The sequence below is a fragment of the Rhinatrema bivittatum genome, chromosome 1 (assembly GCF_901001135.1).
Source record: "Rhinatrema bivittatum chromosome 1, aRhiBiv1.1, whole genome shotgun sequence".
NCBI lineage: Eukaryota > Metazoa > Chordata > Amphibia > Gymnophiona > Rhinatrematidae > Rhinatrema > Rhinatrema bivittatum.
This window is the reverse complement of record NC_042615.1, coordinates 414,497,132-414,511,098: the sequence shown is the minus strand read 5'-3', so window position 1 is coordinate 414,511,098 and position 13,967 is coordinate 414,497,132. Positions and strand designations below refer to the sequence as shown.

The following is a 13,967-nucleotide window of genomic DNA, read 5'->3' as shown; positions in this document are numbered from 1 at the left end:
TCAGTAAAATGTATGTTAGGCTTCGGCAGTGTTTTTTCCCACAGGCATAGGCATATGTGCACTTTTTCACTGCACAGCAGTGTCCTGATATGGGTGCGCATGTATGCGGATATTTGTGTGCATAAGGCTGTGGCCTAGATTTGAATGTTTATTTGTGTGTGGGGGTATTTGTGTGAGTAAGACCGCAGCCTAGTTTTGGGCACGTATTTGTGGGTGTATACTCCTAGGCATTGTTGTGTGCGCAGGAGGCCACCTAGAGCCACATGCAGGAAACCTATGGCGCCAGGAACAAAAAGATCTATGTGCCTTGCTATCTGTGAGATTTGCCGCATAAGGACAGTCCAGCCATCGCTCTGTCTGCCCCTGTGTCAGCACTGTTTAGATGCTCTAGGCGATGTGGCTTCTATAGATTTTACCAACGTTGGGACATATAATGGCTCCAGAGTGGTGTGAGGAGGAAGGTGACACAGCGGATGGGTTACCTCCCCCCTTGCTCCTGATGGCAGAGGCCTCTCCGAGAGAAGGGTCAGAGAGTGTCAGGTTTGGGCTTATGGTCCCTGGTATGGATCCATCCTCCTTTTCCTGGGTGAAAATTTTCCAGGGCCAGCAGACTTTTCTGCAGGGATGCCCAGCAGACGAGAAGCAACCTACTAAGCAGTGTTAGCGTGCTCGGGGCTCCCACTATTCAGCCATTGTGGTCAAATGCTGTAAGGATGCTGACCTTTGTGATGAACAGGGGGATGTGTGTGGATCATGAAACAGTGGATGACTCCAATAGCAACTTGGTTTTCGCCCCTCTAGAATAGGGTGAAATTCCAACTGAGTTATAACTGCATTAGACTCTACTCTGGTCTTTTTCACAAAGATGAGTGGACAAGTCTTTTGGCTTAGACCCTAAGGACACTCTGTATGGATGGGGGTGATGCTACAGTCTTGCAGAACAAGGATCCCGTGTTGGTCACTTTACACAGAGCATCCTGTTTCCTTCCTCTCCTGGATACAATGCAAGAGTTGATTGACCTTGAGTGGCATGCCCCTGAAGCAAGTTTTAAAGGGGTGTGCACTTTAGCGGGTTTGTACCCCTTGGATCCAAAGATGGGGGATCATTTACAATTCCCAAGGGTGTGTGATGTTACCTAGTGGATCACAATTCCAGTGGAAGGAGGGGCAGCTTTATTTGGCTAGGAGGATTGAGGCTATCCTTAAGCGGGCCTTTGAGGCCAGGGTAATGAATTGGCAAATTTGTTCTTGTTGCTGCATGTTGGTGTGGGCTGTTTTTTGTCTCTGGCAGGGGCCCACAAGGAGTGGAGTCCAATGGCAGAACAGTGATGGAACCGGAGGCTGCATTCTTATCTGATGTGGGATGTGATTTGGTGCGCAAGGCCACCCCGGCTTCTGTGATGGCGGCTAGGCACCGGTTGTGGCTTCGAAGTTGGTTGGCAGACACTATTTCCCAGTCCAATCTCACAAGGTTCCTTGATTGCTGGAGGATAGGAAGGCAGCGTCACATCCTTTTTGGGGTGAAGGGCCTCTCCAGAATTTCCTAACAGTTTGGATTTTACTGAGGAACATCTACTCAGCGGTCTCGTCCCTTTGGAAGACCTTAGGCCTTTCAGCCTATGAAGCCTTATAAGGCTGCAGGCTCTGGGACTGGAACACCTCAGTCTTCACGTTGAAGGTGTTGGGGCTCACCTACTGGTTCAGGAGATAAGTGGGTGTCTAGCTCCCTTTTATCAAAGGTGGGCCCATATTATGCAGATCAATAAGTTCTGGTAGTAGTGAAGGACGGCTGTGTTCTGGGATTTCTCTGAATTCCTCCGATTGCATTTATGGTCTCTCTATTCAACTCTCTACAGAAGAGAGTGGCAGTGGAGACTATATTAAGAAGGCTGTTGGATTTGAAGGCCATAATTCCTGTTCCCAGCTTGAAAGAGAATACAAGGTGCTATTCCATTTATTGGCCATCTCCAATAAAGTAGAAGGGTATTTTTGGCTTATCTTGGATCTAGAAGGAGTTAATCGACATTTGCATGTGACTCATTTCGTAATGGGAACTCTGTGTTCCATAATAATGGTGATACAAACAGGGAAGTTTCTCGCGTCTCTCACCCTAACAGAGGCCTACTACATATTCCCATTCACCAGGAGCTTCGACTTTTTCCTAAGCTTCGCCATTCTGGGACATCATTATTAATTTCAGGCCCTGCTCTTTGGGTTGACTACTGCATCCAGGACCTTCTTCAAGGTCACTCTGGTAGTATAGTGTCTCTGTACTCAGAGGGCATTCTGGTCCATCCGTATCTGGACAACTGGTTGATTTAGGCCAATAGTGCAGAAGAAAGTCGCTTGGCCATCTTGTAAAGGTTATCTTGGCCAAGAGCAGTCTATAGCCATTTCAGAAGAAGTATCTCGGCAAGCAATTCAAAACAGCACAGAGCAGCCTCCCATCCTTTTTGGGAGTAGCTTTGGTACATCCCACTGGTGTGGATTGGCCCGCCTGAATGCAGAGGAAGAAGAAATTACTACTTAACTGATAATTTCCTTTCCTCTAAGGAAGGCAGGCCAATCCACAACCCGTGCTGGGCTGCCTACTTAATTTTAGTTTGTCCTTTCTATGCAGACGATGAAGAGTGATATTTCTGTTAATTTGTTTGAAGGATTGGTTAAGTGATATAACCAGCCCCTAACATTAGTGCATGTAAATTCTTTTGGCTGACCTCAGTGTTGTCCAGTTGATTGGAACCATGAGTGGTTGACTGTTCGCATTCATGTTCCAGTATAGAAACATAGAAATGACGGCAGAAGAAGACCAAACGGCCCATCCAGTCTGCCCAGCAAGCTTTCACACTTATTTTTTTTCTCATAATTATCTGTTACTCTTGGCCCTTAGTAACCTTTTGGTTCTATTTCCCTTCCACCCCCACCATTAATGTAGAGAGCAGTGTTGGAACTGCATCTAAGTGAAATATCTAGCTTAATTAGTTAGGGGTAGTAACCACCGCAATAAGCAAGCTACTCCCATGCTTATTTGTTTACCCAGCCTGTACAATTAAGTCTTTGTTGGTTGTCTGAATATAAATCCACTTTTCTCCACCCCCCCGCCATTGAAGCAGTGAACTGCGCTGCATATGTATTTCAAGTGAAGTATCAGGCTTAATTGATTCAGGGTAGAAACCGCCGTAACAAGCAAGCTACAACCATGCTTATTTGTTTACCCAGGCTATGTAATTCAGTCCTTGTTGGTTGTTGTCTGTATATAGATCCACTTTTCTTCATATACACTTTTATGTGTGCACCTGTTTGAAAGTTATCGTCCCTGTAAAAAGGGCCCAATCTGAGCTAAAATTTAACTCAGTTTTACTCACTTTTTATTACATAGGGCCTAAAGTTAGGTATCTAAACCCTTTGAAAATAAGCACTTTTATACGTCAGCGTTTTTTGAGGATGTTTGTCTTAGAATTAAATTAAATTATATATTCTTATTTTTAAATGTATTTTTCATTTTGCAGGCACTACCTGTATACTAGTTTAAGTACTTGGGCTGAATTTTCAAAGAGTTTCGTGCATAAAAACGAGCATATATGCATGCAAGTAGCATGTCCCCTCTTATATACTATTTTATAAACATCAAACGTATGCGTGTATTTTTGCTTTTGCATGCACATCTAGCCGTGTAAAAAAGGGGAGTCTAGGGGAGTTTTGGGGCAGGGCCAAGGTATATGCACATAATATTTTATAAAAGGCTTATGCAAGTGCATGTGGTAACTACTTGCACAATTTTACCCCTGCTAATTATTTTGCACAATTGATATCAGAGGGTCTGTTGTCAATTAGTGGCTGGGTGGGATCTGGGTGAACTGGGGAGAGCTGAGACTGAAGAATTAGCAGGGTCTTGATGACCTGGAGAAGGACTGGATGAACTGGTGGAGGAATCAGAAAACTGATCATTTTAATTATGCGTGCCAGTTTTAAAATATACCAAGCTATGTGCATAAATCAGGATTATACACAAGCAAGTCATTTTTTTTAATGCGTTAAATAGACACGTGTATGTTTATAAACTCAGTAGGAAAAGTACACGTATTCATGTGTAAGCATATATACGTGTGTATTTTGGGGGGGGTGGAGATAGATGTATTTTATAATATAAGCATACCTGATATGTGCAGGTTATAAAATACTTTAATGGTTCTCTGTGCAGCTATAAACATGCATATATGGGGCCATGCAGATTTGTTTGAAAGTTATCCTCAGATTCTCTATTAAGCAGTTGTTTTCAGATTTTCAGACATGGTTTTATAAACTGTGTGACTGTGTGACTGAAGCATTTCTCCGTCTTGGTGACTACAGTGGGAGAGGCATAGAAACACAGATCAAAGATTCTAGGTTTTAGATCCTTTGCCATTTCAATTCCCAGGATCTCTGCGGACTCTAAATATAGTTAACCAGTATTTTTTCAGGGAAGAGTTTACAGTACTTGAGATTGACTTTTCCATAGAGCAAGTAAGCTGTTTGCACCTTGCAAGTATAGCTATGATTGAGTTATGTCTGTGTTTTGTTATCTATTTGCTTTTATTCAGGCTTCTCAATTAAGAAAACAAATCATTTTACTTGCTGTGATCTGTTCAGTATTTGGGTTCTGTGGATTCTCTATTTACCCAATTTGTATGGAGCTTTCTGTGGAATGTTCATATCCGGTAGGAGAGGGCACATCAACAGGACTCATTTTCATCTCAGGGTAAGTGGATAATAACTTGCAGTTTTATTAAGGTGTTTGAGTAACATCACCTGAGGAGGACAATTTTCAAAGCCATTTTTATAGGTAAAACAGTGTAAATTGCCAGTCCGTAGTTCTAAAAGGCTGGTACTTTTACTGGCACTGTAGTGAAGAAGTTCCTGGGGTGGTGTTAAACTGAGGGAGAAAACTATACACATGGGGCTAGATTTTAAGAAATTGCGCGCAGACGTCCATGTGTGCGCACTACCCGGTGCGCACACATGGATGCCCGATTTTATAACATGCATGCACATGTGCGCGCAAGTTATAAAATCAGGAGTCGGCGTGCGCAACGGGGTGCACAACTGTGCACCCTGCGCACGCCGATGCCCGCAGCCTTCACCCATTCCCTCCCAACCCCCTACCCTAACCTCCATTCCCCTTCCCCTAACCAACCCACCCCTTATCCCTATTCTAGGCCCCCCAAAAAAATAATTTTACCTACTGCGCCTGCCTAGGGGCAGGTTGCACCCACCGGCACCCGACCGGCACGCGATCCTCCAATACAGTGGCAAATGGCTGCTGTGTTGGAGGCTTCTGGCCCCGCCCCTGGACCGCCCTACCCCGCCCCCTCCCTGCCCCTTTTTTGAAGCCCCAGGACATACATGCGTCACCGGGCCTTTCTAAAATAGGCCCGTCAAGCATAACTCCAATGGAATTACGCGCGTAGGCTTTTGAAAATCTGTCCCATAGTTTTGGATTTTTTTTTAATTTTCAGGCACTACTGGCAGCTTTTTCGCCACCTGCATGAATTGCTCTGCTGGGCCCCAAGCATAGGCCTAGTGCTGCCTTGTGCCCTCTTTTCTTCAACCAGTACATCACTGAGCAGGGGGAAAGGGCACTCTCTCCAGATCGTACCTTGGGTTCTCAGCCAGGGGGCTACTGAAATTCTGAGCCACTGGCACTCAGGAAGTGATGTCAGAGGGAGGGGTTACTGCCAGGCCTGGGGCTTTGCCATTCACACTGATTGCCTTGCCTGCTGGTGCCATTCAAAACTGCACGAAACACTGATAGCTGCCCAGCAGCCCACTTCCTCCCTCCATTCCCGTACCTTTTGCTCAAAGGAAGTGGGCCGCGGCGACAGGTAGTGCTGAATCTGTTCAGAAACCTCATGGCCATGCTGCTGCTGCCGCTGTCTAGAAGACCTTAGGTAGGACAGGAGGGGTAGAAGAGAAAGGGATGAGAGAAGGAAGGGATGAAAAAGGAAAGGAAATGATAGCTGGCGACAAGACAAAGGAGGGATGGGTGGGGGAAAGCTGGAGGGAAAGGATGGAGGTCAGAGATGGAGATAAGAGCAGTACTTCCCTTTTGGTTTCCCCTTTAGGGGTGATCTGAATCCTGCAAGGGGCTCTTCTTATCTCAGCCCCTTAAATGACATTGGGGGGGGTGGGGTGGCAGTTCCACAGATAGAACCAGATTTGTGGGCAAGGCAGCTCTGCAAGGAACCCTACGCGCCCAACCTATCAAATCTTTTAAATTATCCTCCACCATAAGCAGAGCTTTCTCTCTCGCCGGCCCATCTATTTGGAACTCCCTGCCCTCTGATATACGCCTGGAAACATACACTCCTACCTTCAAAAAAAAACTGAAAACATGGCTCTTCCAGCAAGCTTACCAGATTTCACCAGCCATTACTTAAACCCCCCTGTTCTACTAAAACTCTTTTTTAACTAATAATCCTACTATATGACTAAGGAATTCAACCCTGTGGAATCTGTATTATGCCCTTCGATTTGGTACTTTTGAATCGGCTATTTATGTCATTATCTAGTGTATATAGTTTTGTTCTTATATGTATATAGTGATTATGCTGTATCTATTTATTGACTACATGGACTCCGCCCAGTATAGTCAGCTCTATACCCTTCCAAGTTTTAGCCTCCTTTTTATCAGTTACATGTAAGGGCCCCGCCCAAAAGTTACGCTGTTTTTCAATGTTATATGTAAGGGTTTCCGCCCATCGTTACTGTTTAATTGTAAACCGATGCGATGTGTGAACGGTCATCGGTATAAAAGAGACTTTAAATAAATAAATAAATAAATAATAAATACAGATATGAGGGAGACCCCCTCCAGTGACTCCTACAGATATCTAATGGGATCTAAAAGAAAAGTAGCCAGCTGATAGCTCTCAAGCCCCCACTAGCCCTGAAATCCCAAAAGCTTGCAGTGCCAAGCTGGCAGGAGGACACCAGCCTGGCATCCAGTGTTTCCCTGGCAAAGCCTAGCAATAGAGCAATGCTGGATGCCGGGCTGGCAGGTGATAAACCTGTGCCCTGCCAGCTCACCATTGAAAAGTTTTCGGGGGGAGGGGTGTTTAGGGCATTACTTTTTTTGTTCAGGTGAGTGGGAAGGGAAATGGGAGGGAATGGGAATGGGAATACAACTGGTTTTTTTTCTAAGATTGGGTGGAAGGGAGAGTGATCCATGTGATGTCTAGGGGAGCTGCTCTTTTCTGAGATTGGGTGGGTTATGAATCCACAAAATCCATTAGACTTTCAACACAGAGATCCTGTCAGCTTAGGGCCCTCTGGAACATAACACAGTTCTCCTCTGTACTTGAAGGAAAGGAATTTTATTTTCAAAACACAGGTTTATTACAATTGATGCTGAACCCAGTCCAGCACTACCTTTCTCACTGTCAGGTCGATACTCTAAGGCCGCGGTAGAAAGAGTGCGGCAGTGCCAGGCGCACCCTCGTTCCCCGCACGCACAGTCCTGCTCACATACCGCTCGATACTCTATGTAAATTACTTGCAAATGCAAGCCGCGTCTACGAAGCGTTAGGCGAAGGTTAGGCCCGCGCAACCCATTTTACTGTATAGGCGCTTAATACAGCACCTATACAGTATCCTGGGTGCGCTGGTACCTGTCATTTCAAATGACATTTCAACTGACATTTGAAATGACAGGCACCAGGAAGTGGATGGTTCTCCCCCTCCCGAAGCAAGGCACAGGGCGAAAATTAAAACAAAAGGGAATAAAGTGTTTTATATATATATATATATATATATATATAAATACCTTGTCACGTTCCGAATCCCCCATCTCCACACGGGCGGGCGTGTGGTCATCGAGGCGGCGGTGGGAGCCGGCGGGCGGGTGGGCACCCATTCATCCAGGCGGGCGGCCGTTTGATCAGGCGGCGGCGGGAGCGGGCGGGCGGGCGCGCGTTTGATCCAGGCGGCGGCGGGAGCCGGCGGGCGTGCATTCATCCTGGCGGAGGGCGCCGGCGGCGAAAGCGGCTTCCGGCAGCCCCCGCCGGCAGTGAATGAATGCACGCCTGTGTACGCCCGTGCGAATTCGGCGCTCAAGGCAGTGCATTAGCGAACGTCACATGCCGTGACGTCAAGCGTCGTGACGTTACGCCTTGAGCGCCGAAATCGCACGGGCGTACACAGGCGTGCATTCATTCACTGCCGGCGGGGGCTGCCGGAGGCTGCTTTCGCTGCCGGCTCCCTCCGCCTGGATGAATGCACGCCCGCCGGCTCCCGCCACCGCTTGGATCAAACGCGTGCCCACCCGCCCACCGGCTCCCGCCGCCGCTTGGATCAAACGCGCGCCCACCCGCCCGCCGGCTCCCGCCGCCGCCTGGATCAAATGCCTGGATGAACGGCCGCCCGCCGGCTCCCGCCGCCGCCTCAATGACCGCCCGCCCGTGTGGAGATGGGGGGATTCGGAAAGTGACAAGGTTTATATATATATATATATATATATATATATGTAACAACTTTACGCTACAAATGTTAGTATATATGGAGGTCGTCCATGGTGCAGTCCGGTATGTAGCTGTTCGAACACCACACTAACAGCAGGTAGAGGGTAGCGGTAAACTAACAGGTTAAGGACGCGGCAAAATAGCGGGTTACAAAGGAGATAATCGGAGTGCGCGTCACAGTATTGGAGGGAATAGCTAATTCGTTCATTTACATATCATATACATGCTGTGTGCGGAAAAGGTTACGGGTCGGTTTCAAGAAGCGCTAAGGACGCGTGAAACTGGAGACTGTATCGCAGGATCGCCTTACGCGTCCCAATTGTGCGCCCACAGCGAGTTAATCTCCAACCGCACCTTACAGTATCGAGCTGTGTGCAAGTTTAGTCCCAGGTTGTTCACTAGTATTGTAAGTCCAAGGTCCAGGCACACCCTGCAGCAACAATATTTCTCCTCCATCTCCACCATGCAGCCCTCAGCCACTGAGTTACCAGAACACTGGGCTTTTCTTCAGCAACCCATTTTGAATCCCCAAGGATCAATCTGGATCTTCATGTGTGTGCTGGGGGGAGGGGCAGGAGGATGAGGAGGGGGCTGCATCCCAGGCTAACAGTGGTCTGAGGCTGCCTCCATTTATGCTACTCTGTGACCTCACAAGCAGCACCCAGGCCTCTGACAGGGCAGATCCAGGTTCAAACCGCATCAAACATAATTTTTGCTCTGATAAATCCACAACTCCTCTAGGGATCTCTGTCTCATATAGACACAAGAAGCAATCACTGCAGCAGCCTCACATGAGAGTGCTGAGGCATGGATAGCATGTTCTTCTGTCCTCTAACTGTACTGCTTTATTTCAAGGCCACACACCTTCTTAGGGATCCAAATGAAACTACTCAAAAATGTATCTTACTCTGCTTTCACTGTCTTTTTTTTTCCGTCCCCTCAATAATTATCTTCTAGAAGCTAGAATTTTATACCAGGTGCTATATTATATTAATACCATATATGTGTTTTATCCAATACAGGCAAATCCAGGGAATTATCTACATTTTATTATTTCAAAGCCTTGCCACTCCACTTGCAGATGCTAAATTTTCTACTTGTAATACAAATGAAGTTCTTTCATTAGACTGGAAAGGTAAGTTGGCCATTTCTGAAAAATAAATATATATATATTTTTTAGGGGTTGTGAAGTTCCACACTTGCTATACACTTCACACTTGCCAAGGTAACTTAAAAATCTACAGCACCACTTCACTTTCTAATATAGGCCTAGATTTATCAAAATGCAGTAAATTTTGCATGCGATAGGAAAAGGGGGGTGTTTTATGGTAATAGCCTGTTTATCGCAAATGCGAAAACATCACAAAGTGCGATAAAGCCATATTGCACAGCTTAACGCAAATGAAAAAGGTGTTATTTCCTACATTAAAACTGTGTGCAAATTGCGAAGCCAGCCCACTTGGCCAGAAATCCCGACCCAAACTCCTCCCCTTTTCCAAATTTGCATCGCACCATGCGTTATGGTGCTTTTCGCATGTGCTATGGTGTTTTTGCATGCATTAAAAGTGTTTTTCGCATGCGAAAATGCCTTACTGCAATTTGATAAATGACCCCCATAGAGAGGTTATAGCTAAGGCAGTAATACGGGGGGGGGGGGGGGGGAGATAATCTCATTTATGGCCCATAGATGGAGAGACATAGACTGCAAAATGCTAACTTTGACTACCCACTTGAATAGAGCCCAGGCAGTGCTAAACCGGACAAATACTAGTTCGGCCTGAGCTCAGTATTTAACAGTGCAAGCTGAACTAAACACCTTACTACATCAGAGAGCCCGTAAAAGTTTTATGTACTACCAGTATCAGCTTTATCAACAAAGCAATAAGGCAGGGAAATTGAAGGACAATCTGGTGCACGCAGTTCAGGGGACCCATCATATACCAGCCTTGCATTCTCCCCTGGGGATGGCTTTAACGGAAACTGATGCCATACTGCAGAGGTTTAGGGAATTTTACAGTGATCTCTACTCTGGGGGTTGGGATCTAGAGGCATGTGACCATTTTTTGCTCTCAAATAGACATCCCTCAGCTTACGGCGGAGCAGAAAGTGGGACTGAATGCACCCATAACCCTGGCAGAGGTAACCTCTGTTATTAGAACCGCTAAGCGCCTTAAGGCTCCTGGCCCTGATGGGTATAATGCTGAATTCTATGTGTGTGGTTGACCTGGTTGGAGAACCATTGGTAAGGATGTACGCAGAGTTATTAGAAAAAGGAGCTTTTCCAGCCCATACTAATACAGCCTATATTACACTTATCCCAAAACAGGGAAGGATCCACTCTTGCCTGAATCCTACCACCCAATCTTTTTATTAAATTTTGATCAAAAGATTTTTGCAAAAATACTGGCGGATAGATTGGCTAAGGTGCTTCCATCGCTTATTGGACCCGGCCAGGTGGGCTTTAAGTGGAATCGCTATGCCTCTACTAGTATTCGAAGAGTACTAGCGGCTATGACAATGTGTCAGCAAATGGAAGCCCCATTTCTCGCTATAGCTTTGATGCTGAAAAAGCATTTGATAGGGTAGAGTGGGCCTATCTTTTATAGGTGCTAACATGGATGGGTTTTAAGGGGCTATTTCTCCAGGCAGTGAACCTACTATATCGGGACCCTGAGGCAGTCATATTATCCAATGGCTCAAAGTCAACGGCATTCACCATTAGTAGGGGCACTAGACAAGGCTGCCCACTATCACCGCTTCTTTTTATTCTCCAACTGGAACCATTACTTTGTTCCATTCAAATGTCCCGGGAAATAAAAGGCATGCGCTTTCAGACGGCAACTTTTAAATATTCTGCTTTTGCGGATGACATATTGGTTTTCCTAACCGATCTGCAAAAGTCCCTTTCACCTTTATTAAGGTTATTTTGGGCATTTGGAATATTTTCGGGACTGCGTTTGAATATGAACAAATCCACAGCACTGGCATACCCAGAGGATATACAGAGTCGCTGGGGGGAGGATTTCCCTCTTCAATGGGCAGGAGACTCCTTCTCTTACTTTGGAGTCCTTATTCCACGTTCATTGACTAAGATTTACAGACTTAATGTGTTACCACTGATTAGGTTCACACGAGACAAATTGCTCAGTTGGCAAAAATTGCCCTTATCACTGGGAGGACGAGTCAATCTTTTCAAGATGATTATCTTGCCCACATGGCTCTACCTCCTGCAAAGTTTGCCCCTTCACTTAAAATGCGCTGAATTGATCCAATTGGATAAAGCACAGTGGAGCTTTTACTGGCGTGGAGGAAAGGCGAGAGTGCCACTAGCATGGTTAAGAGAAAAATGGGGTATGGGAGGTTTAGGTGTTCTGATCTAGCTTTATACAATCTGGCCTGCAACCTCCGGGTGATGAGAGACTGGTTCCTGGATAAGTCCACATTCATTGATATAAATGCTGATAAAGTGCTAGCAGTCCCGTTCGACCTTCGGTTTATACTCCAGTCAGAGGCCAGTATGCTTCCCACGTTTTTGATGCAAAATGTCCTTACTAAACCGCTTCGTCAGTCTTGGCTGCGATTAACCCGTATTTTGGATTCTGTTCGAGTTTGTGCTTATTTGTTACCTATACAAGGGCACCCAAATTTTACACCAGGGTCTCAGACTGCTGCCTTTTGTGGGTGGGCCAGTAAGGGAATCATGCAGTTAGGTCATGTGCTGTCTTCTGAAGGTCACATATTATCGTTTGAAGAACTTAGGGAGATTTATGGTCTTCAGCCTGGGTGTGTCTTCCCATACTTACAACTTCAGCATTATGTGGGGTCACTCCCCTTAGTCTCGAAGCAAGTTTCAGTTTTTCACAACATGGATAAAATATTTATTTATTTATTTATTTAACACTTTTTTATACCGGCATTCGTAGGACACATCATGTCGGTTTACAAGTAACTGAGAAGGGAAATTACAATGAACAAGGGAGGGGCTAACTGGGTAATATGCAAAATACAAAGGAAGAGAGTCAATATTCATTTTCGAGCAAACTAAGGCGCCCTCCCTTTCAAAATACTACAAGAGCTTAAATAAGATACTGGATGTTGACACATGCTCTATCCTGGTTGGGCGATGGAATGGGGATGGGGGTTTTCTAGTCACTAGGTCCATACTGCAAAGGTGCTTTAAACAAATATCCCAAATATCGGCAAATATGTATTATAGAGAAATGCAGTACAAGTTTCTCCATAGGGGCTATATTTCTGCTCAAGGGGCGTACCAATGTAAAATATCATCCTCGGCAACCTGCCCAAGATGCCAATGCCCTAGGGCAGGGGTCGGGAACCTTTTTGGCTGAGAGAGCCATGAACGCCACATATTTTAAATGTAATTCCGTGAGAGCCATACAAGACCTACCAAATTACTTTACTACAACCCCCCACCCTCCTGACCCCCCCAAGACCTGCCAAAATAATTTACTACAACCCCCCACCCTCCTGACCCCCCCCCTCAAGACCTGCCAAAAGTCCCTGGTGGTCCAGCGGGGGTCCAGGGCTCGCAGACAAATCTTTAATAAAAAAGTAAAAATCTAACAAAATCCCCCACCCTCCTGATGCCCCCCAAGACCTCCAAAATTAATTTACTACAACCCCCCACCCCCCACCAAGACCTGCCAAAAGTCCCTGGTGGTCCAGGAGCGGTCCGGCAGCGATCTCCTGGACTTGGGCTGTTGGCTGCCCGTAGTCAAAATGGTGCCGACGGCCCTTTGCCCTCACTATGTCACTGGGGTCGACCAATGGCGGCGGTAGCTCCTGTGACATAGTAAGGGCAAAGACCAATGGCGGCGGTAGCTCCTGTGACATAGTAAGGGCAAAGGGCCGTCGGCTGACGACGGCCCTTTGCCCTTACTATGTCACAGGAGCTACCGCCGCCATTGGTCGACCCCAGTGACATAGTGAGGGCAAAGGGCCGTCGGCGCCATTTTGACTACGGGCAGCCGACAGCCCAAGTCCAGGAGATTGCTCCCGGACCGCTCCTGGACCACCAGGGACTTTTGGCAGGTCTTGGTGGGGGGTGGGGGGTTGTAGTAAATTAATTTTGGAGGTCTTGGGGGGGCATCAGGAGGGTGGGGGGTTTTGTTAGATTTTTACTTTTTTATTAAAGATTTGTCTGCGAGCCAGATGCAGCCATGAAAAGAGCCACATCTGGCTCGAGAGCCATTGGTTCCCGACCCCTGCCCTAGGGGTACCTTATCCCATGCTTTTTGGGAATGTCCTCCTATAAAGAACTATTGGGGCAAAATTGTAAGGTAGTTAGTTAATTTGTTGGAGGGACCAATCCCAATGTCTCCCCTATGGCTACTTTTTGGCTGTATTTCTCCCTTACCGGTGAGGGACATGGCTCAGTTGCTTATTCGTAAAGCTTGTTTGGTGGCCAAAAAGGTCATTTTGTTGAACTGGAGGGAAGTTACCCCTCCATTT

The 13,967-nt window shown here is 46.4% G+C and overlaps 1 protein-coding gene across 1 annotated transcript in view; it reads left to right on the top strand.

The window, feature by feature from the left end:
• Positions 1 to 13,967, top strand: part of SLC49A3 (solute carrier family 49 member 3) — a 179,431-nt gene that overhangs the window by 148,445 nt on the left and 17,019 nt on the right. Inside the window, exons 9-10 of the mRNA XM_029602747.1 lie at positions 4,581 to 4,738; positions 9,518 to 9,630. Of these exons, the coding sequence (XP_029458607.1) occupies positions 4,581 to 4,738; positions 9,518 to 9,630 (271 nt within the window). The remainder of the gene's footprint in view (positions 1 to 4,580; positions 4,739 to 9,517; positions 9,631 to 13,967) is intronic.